General features: G+C 31.9%; 2 protein-coding genes across 4 annotated transcripts in view; both read right to left on the minus strand.

The window, feature by feature from the left end:
* Nucleotides 1-625: 625 nt before the first annotated feature.
* LOC101267356 (uncharacterized) overlaps nucleotides 626-14,047 on the minus strand; it is a 29,236-nt gene continuing 15,814 nt past the window's right edge. Inside the window, exons 1-7 of one of the 3 annotated variants that reach the window (XM_069290164.1) lie at nucleotides 7,370-7,508; nucleotides 4,372-4,418; nucleotides 3,898-3,932; nucleotides 3,352-3,797; nucleotides 2,252-2,701; nucleotides 1,623-1,932; nucleotides 626-1,092 (exon numbers count right to left, since the gene is read on the minus strand). In XM_069290164.1, the coding sequence (XP_069146265.1) occupies nucleotides 956-1,092; nucleotides 1,623-1,932; nucleotides 2,252-2,701; nucleotides 3,352-3,756 (1,302 nt within the window). In that variant the 5' untranslated portion in view covers nucleotides 3,757-3,797; nucleotides 3,898-3,932; nucleotides 4,372-4,418; nucleotides 7,370-7,508 and the 3' untranslated portion in view covers nucleotides 626-955. Of the gene's footprint in view, nucleotides 1,093-1,622; nucleotides 1,933-2,251; nucleotides 2,702-3,351; nucleotides 3,813-3,897; nucleotides 3,933-4,354; nucleotides 4,419-6,513; nucleotides 6,999-7,369; nucleotides 7,527-7,635; nucleotides 7,743-14,047 lie in introns of those variants that run through there. The other 2 variants (XM_069290165.1, XR_011211937.1) reach the window with 2 other exon arrangements.
* On the minus strand, nucleotides 9,633-10,938 carry ERF36 (ethylene response factor F.1). Its single transcript, NM_001368232.1, has one exon. It carries the CDS (start codon nucleotides 10,731-10,733, stop codon nucleotides 10,068-10,070), a length of 666 nt encoding a protein of 221 aa, NP_001355161.1. The 5' UTR covers nucleotides 10,734-10,938; the 3' UTR covers nucleotides 9,633-10,067.

Raw genomic sequence — 14,047 nt, forward strand, 5'->3', positions numbered from 1 at the left:
TCAATGCTATCTTAATTTTATTTATTTTCAATGTTGACCTATTTGATATTCATTTTGATGTTTGAATAATTTGAATTTAGTATATGCAAGACATATTGAGAAGTCCGAAAATTTTTAATTCCTAAAAATTAAACTCGAGACTGTTTTATTTTTTTTGTTTCGTACGGAAAACTTACATAAATATATTATAATAAAAAAATATTTACCATTTATTGCAATAATATATTTTTTTCACTTGATCAATTTTAATTCATTTATAATACAAGTTCAATACATATTACAAAGAATAATTTATTATTCACTTATAATACAAATTTTAATGATGGATAATACATTTATCACATATTTTAATACATTTATAATACAATGTGTCAATTTTTTACCAAACAAATATAATATATTTCAAAAAAACAATTATAATTCATATATCTTGCATACATAATTCACTTTTAATATATTGCATGTTTAACATAATAAAAATACCGCTAAAATTAATAATTATTTACTAAAATGTACCAAATTATGTTGTAATCATGTGTCCTATTGGAAATATGTCATGAGCTAGAAGTAAATTGAATCATAAAAATATACACAAAAGCCAAAAGTAATATGACATAACAACATATTTCCTCAAAATAAATCCATTGAAGGTGGCATGAGAACTATATAATCGATCTTAATAAGTTATTTAATTTAGAAATTAAAAAATATATATGATATCATAAATGATATAAAATTTGAACAATCAATTAAATAGCTCGCTAGACCTATGATCAGAACAACACAACAAAATGATGAAATGAAGAAGAATGAATCAGAGCCTAGAGGCTAGCACTAGTCTTTATACTCCAACACGTCAAAAAGTCCGGTTTTGACTGACTATGTTGCTAGGACTCTTCAAAAATATCACCAGGTGTGTAAAATCCGAGCAACATAGCGTGTAGCTAATAATAGTTCAAGAAATGCCAATGGTTTTCCCAAGCAACCAAAGAACTAGTGATAATTCAATCCCAAATATAGTGTGAATAGAACTTCTATCCAGCATGAATCCATAAATTGTTACTCCTGCTCTATTGTTCTCAAAATATGTCACTGCAAACAGATTTGTCAAAATAAAGTACCATTAGAGTAATCCTAGCTAAGTAGCTATGCAGTATTACAAACTTGATACTAAAAGATCAATCCCGGTGCACTAAGCTCCCACTATATGTGGGGTCGGGTCCACAAGAGTCTATTGTACACAGTTTTACTCTACATTTCTGCTAAAACCTGTTTTCATCTCGAACCCATGACCTCCTGGTCACATGGCAACAACTTTACCATTTACGCCTCAACTATGTGAAGATTTTAGTACAGTTGTTATGGAGAAAAATTATTATATATTGTGAGCATGGACGTAATTGGAGGGCACAAGGGGTTCATCTGAACTCCTTCGTCAAAAATTTATTACTATATTATATAAAAGATCAAATTATTTTTTATAATCCCCTTGGATTCACTGTGTGTTTACTTCTTTATATTTTGAATCTAGTAAATATTCTTGCTCCAATACTGATTATCGGTGCATATAAGTTAAACTCGCAGTACTACTAAGGAAAACAAATTTAACCAGCATATCATACCTAATGCCTGTCTTTTTTGGAATGAAATTGTGCTATACGCATATGCATGGACGAATTTCGTATTGTCCAACTCGTCTTCTTCATCTCCAACATCATCAGCATCAGATGATCCTTCAGAACATACAGGAAAAATGTGGTCACAGGTCGCTCGAGTAATTGGTGTATCAGCCTCAGTTGAATCAAATGAGTCTATCGTTGCACATACGTGCCACTTGGCTGCAAGGCACGTAACGGATTGAGCCTTGTGTGTAATTCTGGTTGCACTTCGCAACAGTATCATCAGCCCGGCAAGAAGGCTGACAGAGCAGAGCTGCATATTAAAACGACAACCTTTAAACACGAGTAACAGCAACAAAACGACTATTCAGGATAAGGATCGGCTGGATGAACTAGGGGTCAATCATCTAGGATAAGAATCATAATAGGTACTCCCTTGATTTCATGTCATATATGACGGTGTTTGGCTGAGCACGAATTTTAAAAAGGAACAAAAGACTGACCGACTTTAACCACATATTTGGCTACCTGAACTTTCACTTTGTTTGAGATGGTTCGATTCACCACCTTGTAATCTCCTTCCCCTGCCCCCACTTTTTAAAAAAATAAATAACAATGCTTATAAGGCATACCGCGAGTTCACCACTTTCATAAATATGAAGATCTGCAGTTGAGCGTGTGGTCATGAGAAGGGACGCGAATTGGCTTGCTGTAACGAGCATCAATGCCCACAAGATAAATGACCGGTACCTATGGCTAATGATCCTCAAGTGCCTCCTAATTCTCAGGTGCTCTCTCAACACCGATTCAACATCAGAATCCACGTGAAACACCTGAGCAAAATCTTGTAGACGGAGAATTTGAAGGTAACATATCAACCGGAAAAGTATACAGACTAGGAAGAACACGACCGTCCTGTAAAGCCAAGAACTCAGCTCTAGAATGCACGCGACAGTGTCACTCACAATGACGTTGCCCAAGAAGGGGATTCGTGTACCACCCGAACTGTACCACCAAATCTTGTACGCGCATTCAACAGCAAAACATGGCAGGACAAATATGAATAAGATCTTTAGTGAACTCTGCATATTGAGAAGAAGTTACCATTACCTCAAAGTTGATCAATACTCCATCCTTTCGACTCATATAAACAATACTCTTTCTGTTTCGAAATGTCTCAAAGAATCTGAATACAATTCCAGTAATAACATTTTCCGTTGTATTTATCAAGACTTCCAAGAATTCATTTTATCATGTGCATATATAGTCCTTAGGATGAAATTCTTTCAACTGCGAGTTACCATCTTTACGAGATTATCAAGTACTCCTTCCATCCCAATCTATATGACATTATTTGACTTGATACGATGTTTAAGAAACGTGTGGCCTAAAAATAGACCTTAGATATTAGTAAGGTTATAAATCATTTCATTAAGAGTTAAAAAGGGGAATTTGACGACCTTAAAAGGAAAGGTGACACATAAATTGGGACAGAGGAAGTCTATGTTGCTCGGACTCTCTCCTATTGGATCTTTATATAATGCACTATTATTAAAGGATCGAATACACACCTGTTAGCATTTTTGAAGAGTCTGAACAACTCAAGAGGGAGTCATAACTATCATGAGATTTACGTCTAATTACCCAACAAGTGACTTAATAATACAAATATATATTCACTATATCAATGCATAAAACTTAAACTCGGGATAAAAAAAGAAGGTAAACTTACATTGAGCTGTTCAGTGTAGCCTCTTCTAACTGTTTCACTTTCATCACAAAGCTTATCAAGGAACAAAAACCTTCTCAGACCATATTTCTTAACAAACTGAGAAAGACAAACAAATGACAAAGCAGCAACACTGCTAAGTGATAGCTGCACAACGTCGTCATATGGACGACTGTGTGCAGCATCACTATCGTCCATTGCCAGAAGAAAATGTGAAAGGCAAGGGACGATTACAGCTAACAGTATGAAAACAAACCAAGAAAGAAAAGCAGAAAACGCGTTGGATTGATCCACACACATCCATTTCAACCATGTTCTGAAACTTCGTAATTCATCATAGGCATTTGATACTGTTCTTTCAATTTCCTTGTTTTTGTTAAGTAAAGTTTCCTTCTTGATATCACACATTTTGTACAAGAAGTTCTGTGTATCTCTGTTTGTTTTTTTTCCTGAAGAAAATTGTACTTAAATTCAGACAAATTTATAGTGTATGAGATAAAATGGCGAAGCTAGAAATTCATATTTATAAAGTATATACGAGGATCATACCTGTTTAAATTATGAGTAGACAGAGTTAGAGATACCTATAAAATTATGAAGTTATGAATATGTATAATTACTTCAACTTAATATACAATAATAATTACAATTGAATGCATTTTGATTAATAGAGTTATTTAGTATTTTTGTTTACGAAAGGTAACAAGTATTTCATAAATCGAGTTTGTTTGAATAAGCTTATAAGTTATAAGCTATGATTTATAAGCATAAGTGGTAACAATTTAGGAATTAATAAGTTATGACCTATTGGTTTTTATGATTTTGATTTATAAATAAATATTTTATTTTACTAGAGCACTTTAAAAAAAATTAAGAGTTTTTTTGATATAAAAAAATGTAAAATAATTCAATTCAAACAGATTTATAGTTATATACGAAAGATAATAAATATATCTCACAAAATTAATTCGTCATGTACACAACTCAAAGACTATGATTATTATACAAAATAGAATGTCATACCTGAGATTTGAATGTGTAATCCAAAGCAATTTTTGAATTCCTTTGTGCTGCACTAGAATTTTTGCTTCAATAGTTATATATTCTACAATATAATTTTTCGTCGAAGGAAATTGCAGTGTAAAATAAGAGTAAGTTGATTTGGTGATGGAGATCGAAGAAGAAAGGAATAATTTTTTTAAAAGCAAAAAGAAGAAAAAAAAAGGCAATGGAAACTTGTAGAGAAGACAGTGAGTGTAGTATCCTTTTATAATAGAAAGTTAATATACTATGCATAATGGTTCTGGATTCTTCCAATCAATGAGATTTTTACTTCTTAAATTAGTTTGGTATATTATATAATATATAAATATAATACTATTCATAAGATTAGTTATATCATAATCTTTTTATAAAAATTAAAAAAAAAAACAGTTTTTCTACTAGTGTATACGTTCACTTTGTTAAAAGTAAATGACTACTTTTTGGGATTCGTATAAACTATGTATCAAGGTGGCAAATCGATATGTTACGTTAAATTTGTTAAAATATATTCAAATTTTATTTGAGTTAAAATGAATTGTTACTCATTTATATAACAAATTTTATCATCACAAAATAGCCACTATGTATCAATGATGTTTTAAACTCCGCGAATGAAACTCTATTGTCATTATCGTTTGATTCGAAGGGCACAAAATGATGGGGTGATTGAGTCATTGAAGTGAAAGCGAAGATTTTCTTAATGATTTGTTCGTAAAAAATTATTTACATGGGATGTTTGTATTAAGGTACATCATTCATTTACTTAATTATAATTAAGCAACTTATATTATTATTTCATTAATTCATTTAATCATTGATGAATTGCACTAATTTGATATTAACACTATAAAATTAAGTTTTTACCTTGGACAAAGGAATCTTTGGCAAGTCCCTGTCTCAACGTATACCAGCTAACTAAGTTGTACCCAAAATAATATGGATTAGAAACAACACTAATTAAACTTGATTTGTTTGTTAGTTAATTGTCTAATAATATTAGTATGATTAAAGTTGTTTTGTAATATACTCTCTTTTTCAATCAATGTGATTTTATTTTTTGTCTTCATTTTTTTTAAAATTATGTAAAAAGTATTATAATCATAATAAGTGACAATTCAAAATATTTAAAAGATGTACGAAAAATTTACGATTAATACTGACTTATTTAAATTTTGAAATGCCGAAATGTGTTATGTAATAAAAGGAAACTTTTCTCAAATCAGTGTTTTTGATAAGATGACAAAATGAGATCAAATGCAGATCATCAACAACAGGTGTACTAATTTTATAGAGCAAACATGCTATTATGTGCATTGCCAACCTGCCCATTATTATCACCACATGTTGGTGTCTACTTTTTCTCATCATAAAAATGTTCTTGGAATCTAAAGTTGTGACCTAAAAATCTTAAAATTTTAATTTAAAAATAAAATACTAACTATCTTTATGAAATTGATGTCCATATTAGTAGTGATGGATCAAAAATTTAAAAATAATAAATTATCACTAAAAGACATTTAGGGATAGTTTAGTAAATGGTAAGATGTATTTTCAATTTTATACTCCATTCGTTCGATATTGTTTGTCCTGTTACGTTTTTCAAAAATCAATTTAAGTAATTTTCAAAGTTAAATTAGATCATATTAATTCGATATTTTAAAGAAAAAATAGATATTCTAAAACTATATGAAAAGTGCTATAAATTGTGATTTTTTACATATTAATATAATGAAAAAATACATCTTAAAATGTTAGTTAAAATTTTTATAGTTTGACTCTAAAAATAAAAATCATGACAAACAATTCCAGATAGAAGTAATATTATGATTTACTTACTTTTTTAGTTGGTCCAAAAAAAGAACACTTCTATAATTAATAATAACTTAACTTTAAAATGTTAAATTTATCTTCAATGAAATGATTTTTATCCACACAAATATTAAAATCTTACTTTAGATCACATGTTTCAAAATTCTGTCTTTCTTTCTCGCAGTATCAAAGTTAAATTAACTCATGTAAAAATTGGGACGGAGAGAGTATATGTTAGCTTTGTGTACTATATGAAATTATCATGGTGATCCACCAATATTTCTAAGCGTTTTGCCACAAATTACAACACAATTTGTACTAAAATCTTGGTGATTCGCCAAGTGTTGCTATACCCATCGATTATAAAATTTTGGTGATCCTCAGAACAATTTATTCCAAATTTACAACACAAATTGTATCAAATCCTTGGTAAAACTCTAAAATCCAAACTTAGTGAAGGTTATTTTTTTCACAACTATTTAAATGGAATTATAAAATTAAATAACAACACAACGATTTTTATTTGTATAAATCTTCCCAAGCAACACATCACCCGTGATGGGTTGGGGTGGAATGATTTTAGAATCCTCCACCCCAAACCAAAGTCTCGGGTTCGAACCCTGTACATGGAAAAAATCTTGTGTTTGGAGTGCCACCCCACCCCAAATATAGATGGAACAATCCAAATTTAAGCAGGCTTCAATACGAATATTGGATCAACGTTTCTCATAAGCTCCTAACAAACCAACTTTTTATGCCAATATGACACAGTTAACATGAGCAGAGACTTGACATAACTGCAACAAAGTAAATTGTACAGAAGTATCATATCAATCACCTATAGAAACTAATCTTATATTCCCTATTCCAGACCACTAACATTTCCATCGATAATGTCTGCATAACAACTAAATCTTATTTTGTTATTGTTAGTGCCCTCGTTTATTCAAGAAGCTCATAGATCAACTAGTTAAATGGAAATGCATTGATACCTCCACTGAAGTGCAGTCTAAGTGACGGTATCTATACATATTCATAAATATACCTCAAGACAGTCGGCTAAGCCGGGATTTTCATCAAGGGGTGTGAAATATGAAGAATTAAACACATAAGAAGCCAAAAAGATTCAACACATGAATATATTATATATATGTAAAAGAGAATTTACCTATCCACATTGTAATTTTGCAGTGAAGGGGTGTCCTTTGGACAAGGGTGGCTCCATCACAGCCTTTAGCAAGCCTTTGACAAATCTAATCCCAGCGTAGTAACCTGACTCAACGTTCACTGCAAACAGGGAGAGAAGCAGAGAAACAGAGGAATAGCTGCACGCACACAAATGACAGTCAAGGAAATATTAGATGATGAAAAGCACAAAAGTTCGGAAAGAGTCTCCTATCTTTACTAGGTAATTTAAGGTCCGTGTACACTTACTCTGCTCACAGACTCCGCGTGTGCGTGTATGTTGTTGATGTAAAAGACTAGAAAGTTAAAAAATTTCCCTATTAAATGTGCACAGAATTACTAAACCACCTACAATCCTGCAAAAACAAGATGTCCGAACTCAGAAAAGATAACCAAGTTTGCATCACAAAGTTTCACAAGGTCCAGATGTTTGATCATGTGAGAAGTTTTTTTCCATAGGAATGCATATAAAATACTCACGAATAGAGAAGAGTGTATTAGTCAAGTATGCTCGAACTTAAATTAGCACCTCAGAAAAATGTCACCAAATTAAGGCAATAGTCTGAGAAGGTATCTATGTAACATAATGACTTGACCAAACTCCATAACTTCAACATATATGTTAGAAGAGAAAAGAAATCTGCTATCTCAATTTTCATGCAAAGTTCTAACAGCTGAACATACAAAATAGCAAAACATCATCTAAATAAGAAACCAGAGCACTAACATCTACTGATGCTTCAAATGATACTGATGCAGCTGAACATACAAAATGGCTAAACATCATCAAACAAGATGGCTCTACGCAGAAAGAGAGAAAAGAAACAGTTCTAGACCAAATAATTTAACCTCTCAGATCATAGACACGGCATATTGTAGATGACAAGGAACATTCACAAAGAAGCATTAGGTTGAAAACTAACTCATCATGATTACTCGCAAGAAAATGATTATGGCTATCAAATGTTGAATGCTGTTTCTTTACTCAGCAACAACATTTAATTGGCATACATAAGAAGTTCTATTCAGTGTTCACTAATTGGCAAAAGACGGAAGATAAATCTTATTCTCAAACAAAAACTAGTTCACAAACTTCCTTGCTCAGTATCAAAACAACCACAATTCCACCAAGAGTAGAGTGTACGCGCAGATCTTACCCCTACCTTGAGAAGGTAAAGAGAGGTTGTTGATGTAGACCCTCGGCTGAATGAACAATGAAAACGAGGCAGCAATAACACGCAGAAACAGCAAGAAGAAATTAAGATAACGAGGTTAAATAATAATTAACAGGTAGTAATAGTAGTCTAAAGAAAGGGAAAAACAAGAAGAAAAATATCAATACTCTGAGAATGGGAAGGAAATACACCCCCCTACCCACTATCCCTCCTACTCTATTCTCCAACCTCCACCCCCTCCCATCAAGTTCATGTCCTCGATGAGCTAAAGTTGCGTCATATCTTGCCTAATCACCTCACCCCTATACTTCTTAGGCCTACCTCTACCCCTCCGAAGCAACAACAAAAACATGGAACAGCTTTAAATTTTGGACCCACCTGAGCTTATCCACAAGAGAATGAACACCACTGAGCAATGTCAAATGCTTTATTTTTTTGTTCTTTTTTGAAAAGGTAAGATATGGATTAGAAAGAGAACAACTTTGCACTAAGTCGATACAAATATCAGGAACTCCTGTGTACAAAAAAAAAGGATCCATACTGTGAAAGTCTTATCCTTGTAAAGATTCTATGAAATCTATCATGCTATCATCATCCTTTACATCCTGCAGTAGATTACACCAAAAAGTCAGAATCCATAAAACATTTGTATTTAACCTGTTGTAAGCTATTCATCTTAACCTTCGAAACATCTGACATTCCTTATATTCCAAAACATTGAATATTGTCACCAAATGATTGAATGCTTCTAATGTTTACCCCATACTACTATTGATTTTTGTATAAGTACCTACTCACAAAGCTAAGGGTTCTATTATAAAAGCTCACGCAAAATCCTCTCTGATGCACTTGAGCTTATGCCATTTCCTTGAGAATGAACACCAATAAGTCATGTCAAAATACTTCACTCCAACAAATTATGGAATTCTATGGAACATTTTATCTTCAACTTCTATCACATCACTAACAAAAGACTTGTTAAACCATCGACTAACATACAAGAACTCAGCCTATGCATAACTTGTAAAAACACTCATACAAGAAAAATTAAATGATAGCTGAATTAACACATCAATCAAAACATTAAACTAGCATATATGCCAACGAACACATGTAAGCTAATATTTGATTAGATGAAGTCTTGATTCTTACATTAAGTGATTGAAAGAGTAGATATTGTCTTACATCAACGACACTAGAGCTATCATTGTAATAGTACAACACAGAACTGAAAGTTCCCTCTAATTTTACATGTTAATGTATATAAATCTGACAATAAAAGACTACATTATCCCAAAACTCATATATAGTTGAAGGACACATAATCAGATCAATTGTCAGACACTAATCCATCTATCATGAAATACCATGACATTAAATAGGATAAGTAAATGGAAGAGTTAAAATCTCTTCCAGCAACAGATTCATAGCAATTGCTTTAAATCTGTGATTTTTTTTGTGTGTTTCAATATAATTGAAAGATTGAAACTTTGAAACCATTTTCCTTCAAAGACATAGTGCTGTGCAGTAAAGATCATTTGAATTAGCATAAACATCATCCATCGGAGGTGGAAAGTTGAGATCGAAAGGCAGTGGATTTCTGAGAGATGAAGAAACGATGTTGTCATTTCCCCCTTCACAATCACCATCTTCAACAACAGAAGACGATGAGTCACAATCACTCCTGCAGTCATCCGGCTCAACCGGCGGCGATCTAGGATGTTTTCTCGAAGGCAAAACCGCCGTTTGCTGACGTGGCGGTCTCGGTCCACTGAATGATTCCACAGTACTACTCATACTGCTCGATGTAGGTCTTTGACAAATGATCGGAGCTTCTTGTGAGTACAATCTCGGGTCAACTAACCGATCATTAGGGTTTAAACTTCGATTGAACTGATGATGCTGAGAATACATAGGTAAAGGGAAATTAGTTTTAGCTTTAGGTCCACGAAGAGTTCGAGCTGCAGCATCATAAGCTTTGGCAGCATCTTCAGCTGAATCAAAAGTACCTAACCAAACCCTAGTTTTCTTCCATGGATCTCTAATCTCTGCAGCAAATCTCCCCCATGGCCTCTTCCGAACTCCACGAAACCTAATCTCCTTCAATCCTCCAGATCCATCTGGCTTCACCGCCGCCGCCGCCGCCGCCGGAGTTGCTCTGCCTCTTCTCATATCCAAAAATTATTTTAAAATAAAAAATAAAAAAATCACACCTCCCCTTTTGAGATCGAATGGAGGATTAAGCTACCCTTCGTCTCCGAAGAAACTCGATATCCTTCTGTAAAATCTTCGATTTGATTTTCTCTCTCTACTGTATTGTGTGGTCGTTTTTGGATGAGAATTTTAGAGAGAGAAAAGAAGAAAGAGGGCTTTTCTTATTTTGTTTATTTTAATTTTTGGCTTTATATAAATTTTTTTGCTTTGAGAGGGAGGAATTGGTTGGGAAACTGGGGGAAAAAACGCGGGGAACTTTTGTTGTATTTTCTCGATTTTGCCCCTACAAGTTACATGAACCAAACAAAGCTTAATAATTTTTGCTTCTACTTTCTTTCTTGCTTCCTTTTTCTTTTTCCCACGCTCAAGGAAAATGACAAAATTACCCCTTACATATTATTTCATTTTTTTACTAAAACCATACCTAGGTTAGTACAAGTAATTTTTTTTATAACCAAATGGATGTGATCCTTCGATCTTTAATAAGGAGTTCGCGCTTGAAGTTAAACGACTCTTAAGGAATTGTAGAAATGTTGTGGACTTACAAATAAAGATAACACAAGGATTTGAGAAAGGCTTGAGTAAGCTTAATTCTTGATTTTTATATTATCAGATGAATGTGATCTTCGGACCTTTAATGCTTGAGGCTAAACAACACTAGTTAGTTGAGGTTATTTTTTATCTTCACTAAAACAATAATTACTAGGTTAGTACTACTAATTTTTTTATCACCAAAATAGATGTAATCTTTCGACTTTTAATCATGAGTTTGTGCTTAAGGTTGAATGACTTTAAAGTAATATAGATTAAAACAAGTAATGATAGAATATCATAGATCAACCAGCACACAATTACAAATAAAGAAAATAAAGAAGAAAAATAACATAAGAATTTATAGTGTGGCTCGATTAGGGTTAATCATTACTATTAAATGGATATAATCCTTCGACCTTTGATCAGCTTGAGGTTTAATGATCCTTAAGAGATATCGATTCGAACTAGTTGTTATAAAAATATTGTAAACTAACTAGTATATGTACCATCACGATCTTAATTATGTTCCTTTAGTCCAATTGATTTTGGCAGTTGGCTTTATGTAAGGAATTATACCTATTCACGTGAAATAGAAGAACCAGAAGATGGGGTGTGTGTAGTTGGAGAAATTGCCTTATCCTTCCATGCTTCTATGGAATGTGAAGTCAATTACCTATTCATTTTTCATCAAATATTTTATATTCGAGTTCGTGAAAGTTAATTATTTATTTATTCTTAATCGAATATTTTAAGTTTGATTTTATGATTTAAACTTTTAAAATAGATTTTTTCAGTGAGATCCAAATTAGTCAAGTCCGAAAGTAAATATAAAACGTTAAGTGAGAAATTATATAAAAAAAAAACAAGTATCGAAAGTATTAAGGGGTTAATACCTAATTGTAAGAGTCAAGTTCAACCAAATTATTGAGTTATTATATCCCCTCTAATCAAATGAAGCATGTATGAAGTAGTTGATGCTTTTTCGATTCATTTATTAAGAGCACCAGAGAGTGTTCTTATACTCGTTTAATTTAGTTTCAACTAATTGAAAGAAAATCAATAGACTTTATTCTTCTCTCTTTTTTTTTCCCCAGTAAATTAACATTTTCAATCTTCATATTTTAATATCGATTATTAATTTGATTTTTAATATGAAAATAAATTATTAAAATATTTGAGTTTATCAAATATTTTGGAAGTACAATACGCTAATTTGGATAGTAGTAGCGCACATTACGTGTGAGCAATGAATAGACAAATATCTTAATACATTACACTAATTAATACCAAAGGGTTGTTTGGTTGTTAGTTGGTAGTTTAGCATTATGAATAAGGCAGTAGATTAAATAGTTAATTTAATTTCTTGAATTTGTTGAAATATTTCATTTAGACACTTAAATTAAATTATGTTTTAATACAACACCTCTCAGGCTCCCTTACATCTAATAAAGTATTTCAACAACTCTTCTGATTCAATATAAAAAAACTTATAATAAAAAAAATTGCATGTATTTCATTCTTCTATTCAATAGTTAACATAAAATATATCATTCTCCTTTAATTATAGCATCAACCTAGATTAGGAAATGCCAAGCATTTGAAACTTATTGAGGTAAATGCGTATGATTAGAGGCAATGACATATTTTGTCTAATTAATTTAACCACTTAATAAAATGAAAACATACAAAAGAAACTTTCACAATATGAATTGAAAATGTCTTATTGAAATATTTTATTAAGACCTGAGGTGCATAGTTGGAACAAAACTTTGTTCGAATATTTAATTTAACATGTTGATTATACATTAAGCTATTGCTGTGTATTGTATTAGGAATGTGAACCAAAGAATAAATATTTCCTATTGATGCCCATTCACACACATTTGTATAAAGACCATAGAATTAATTTCATAATACTCTTTATTTATATCACGCAGGCGCCGGCCATCATAATGACCACACATTACAATTGGATTTGGATATTCGATCAAAACGAGTTTATTTTTGTATTTATATTTCAACAAAGTATTAAATATATATTAATATTTATTAATTCGATTTTTTAGTTCAAACATGGAGAACTTGTTCTTCCCAAAATTATCATGCAATATGAATATGTTGCGAACAAATAAATTACATGTAATGCAAGCAAGAATGTGTTTGGGAGAAAATGTAAAGAGTTCTGGTGGGGTGGGTGGGTGGCCTAAATTTTTTTTTAAAAGCTAGGTCATCTTCTTTATTCTAATACTAATAACATTAGATTGACTGATCAAGATTGAGTGATCTTAAGAATTTAGAAATTTTTCTCGTGTTGTGATTATTTTTATTTTATTTAAAAGGTAAAAGCTCGTTAGAAAATGATACGTACTTTAATGAATGAATATGGTAAACTAGATTAATTTTATTATTGTTAAAGAATGACAAAAGTCCCAGATTGGTGGTTAATGAGATGAGTGGACTCCTTATAAAGGTTGAACGATCCTTCTTACTTTGAGCTAACTTTTGGAGTGTGAATTAGGCTTAAGACCTAATTTCACTTGGTATCAGAGCAGAGTCCGTCTCACCCAAACCAGATGCTAAGCACTGGACGTGAGGTGAGGTGTTAAAAAATGACAAAAATCTCATATCGATGGTTAATGAGATGAGATCCTCCTCCCTTTGAACTTATTAATTTTTGATTGACCATGTTCTAAAAGTTAGATGCTTTCGAGAAAGGCAGAGCAAACTAAAGTGACTAC

The sequence above is a fragment of the Solanum lycopersicum genome, chromosome 10 (genome assembly GCF_036512215.1).
Source record: "Solanum lycopersicum chromosome 10, SLM_r2.1".
NCBI classification, from domain to species: Eukaryota; Viridiplantae; Streptophyta; class Magnoliopsida; order Solanales; family Solanaceae; genus Solanum; species Solanum lycopersicum.

What these genes read in the sequence shown, in the direction of transcription:
- ERF36 (NM_001368232.1), bottom strand. Translation starts at nt 10,733, where the DNA reads ATGAGAAGAGGCAGAGCAACTCCGGCGGCGGCGGCGGCGGCGGTGAAG.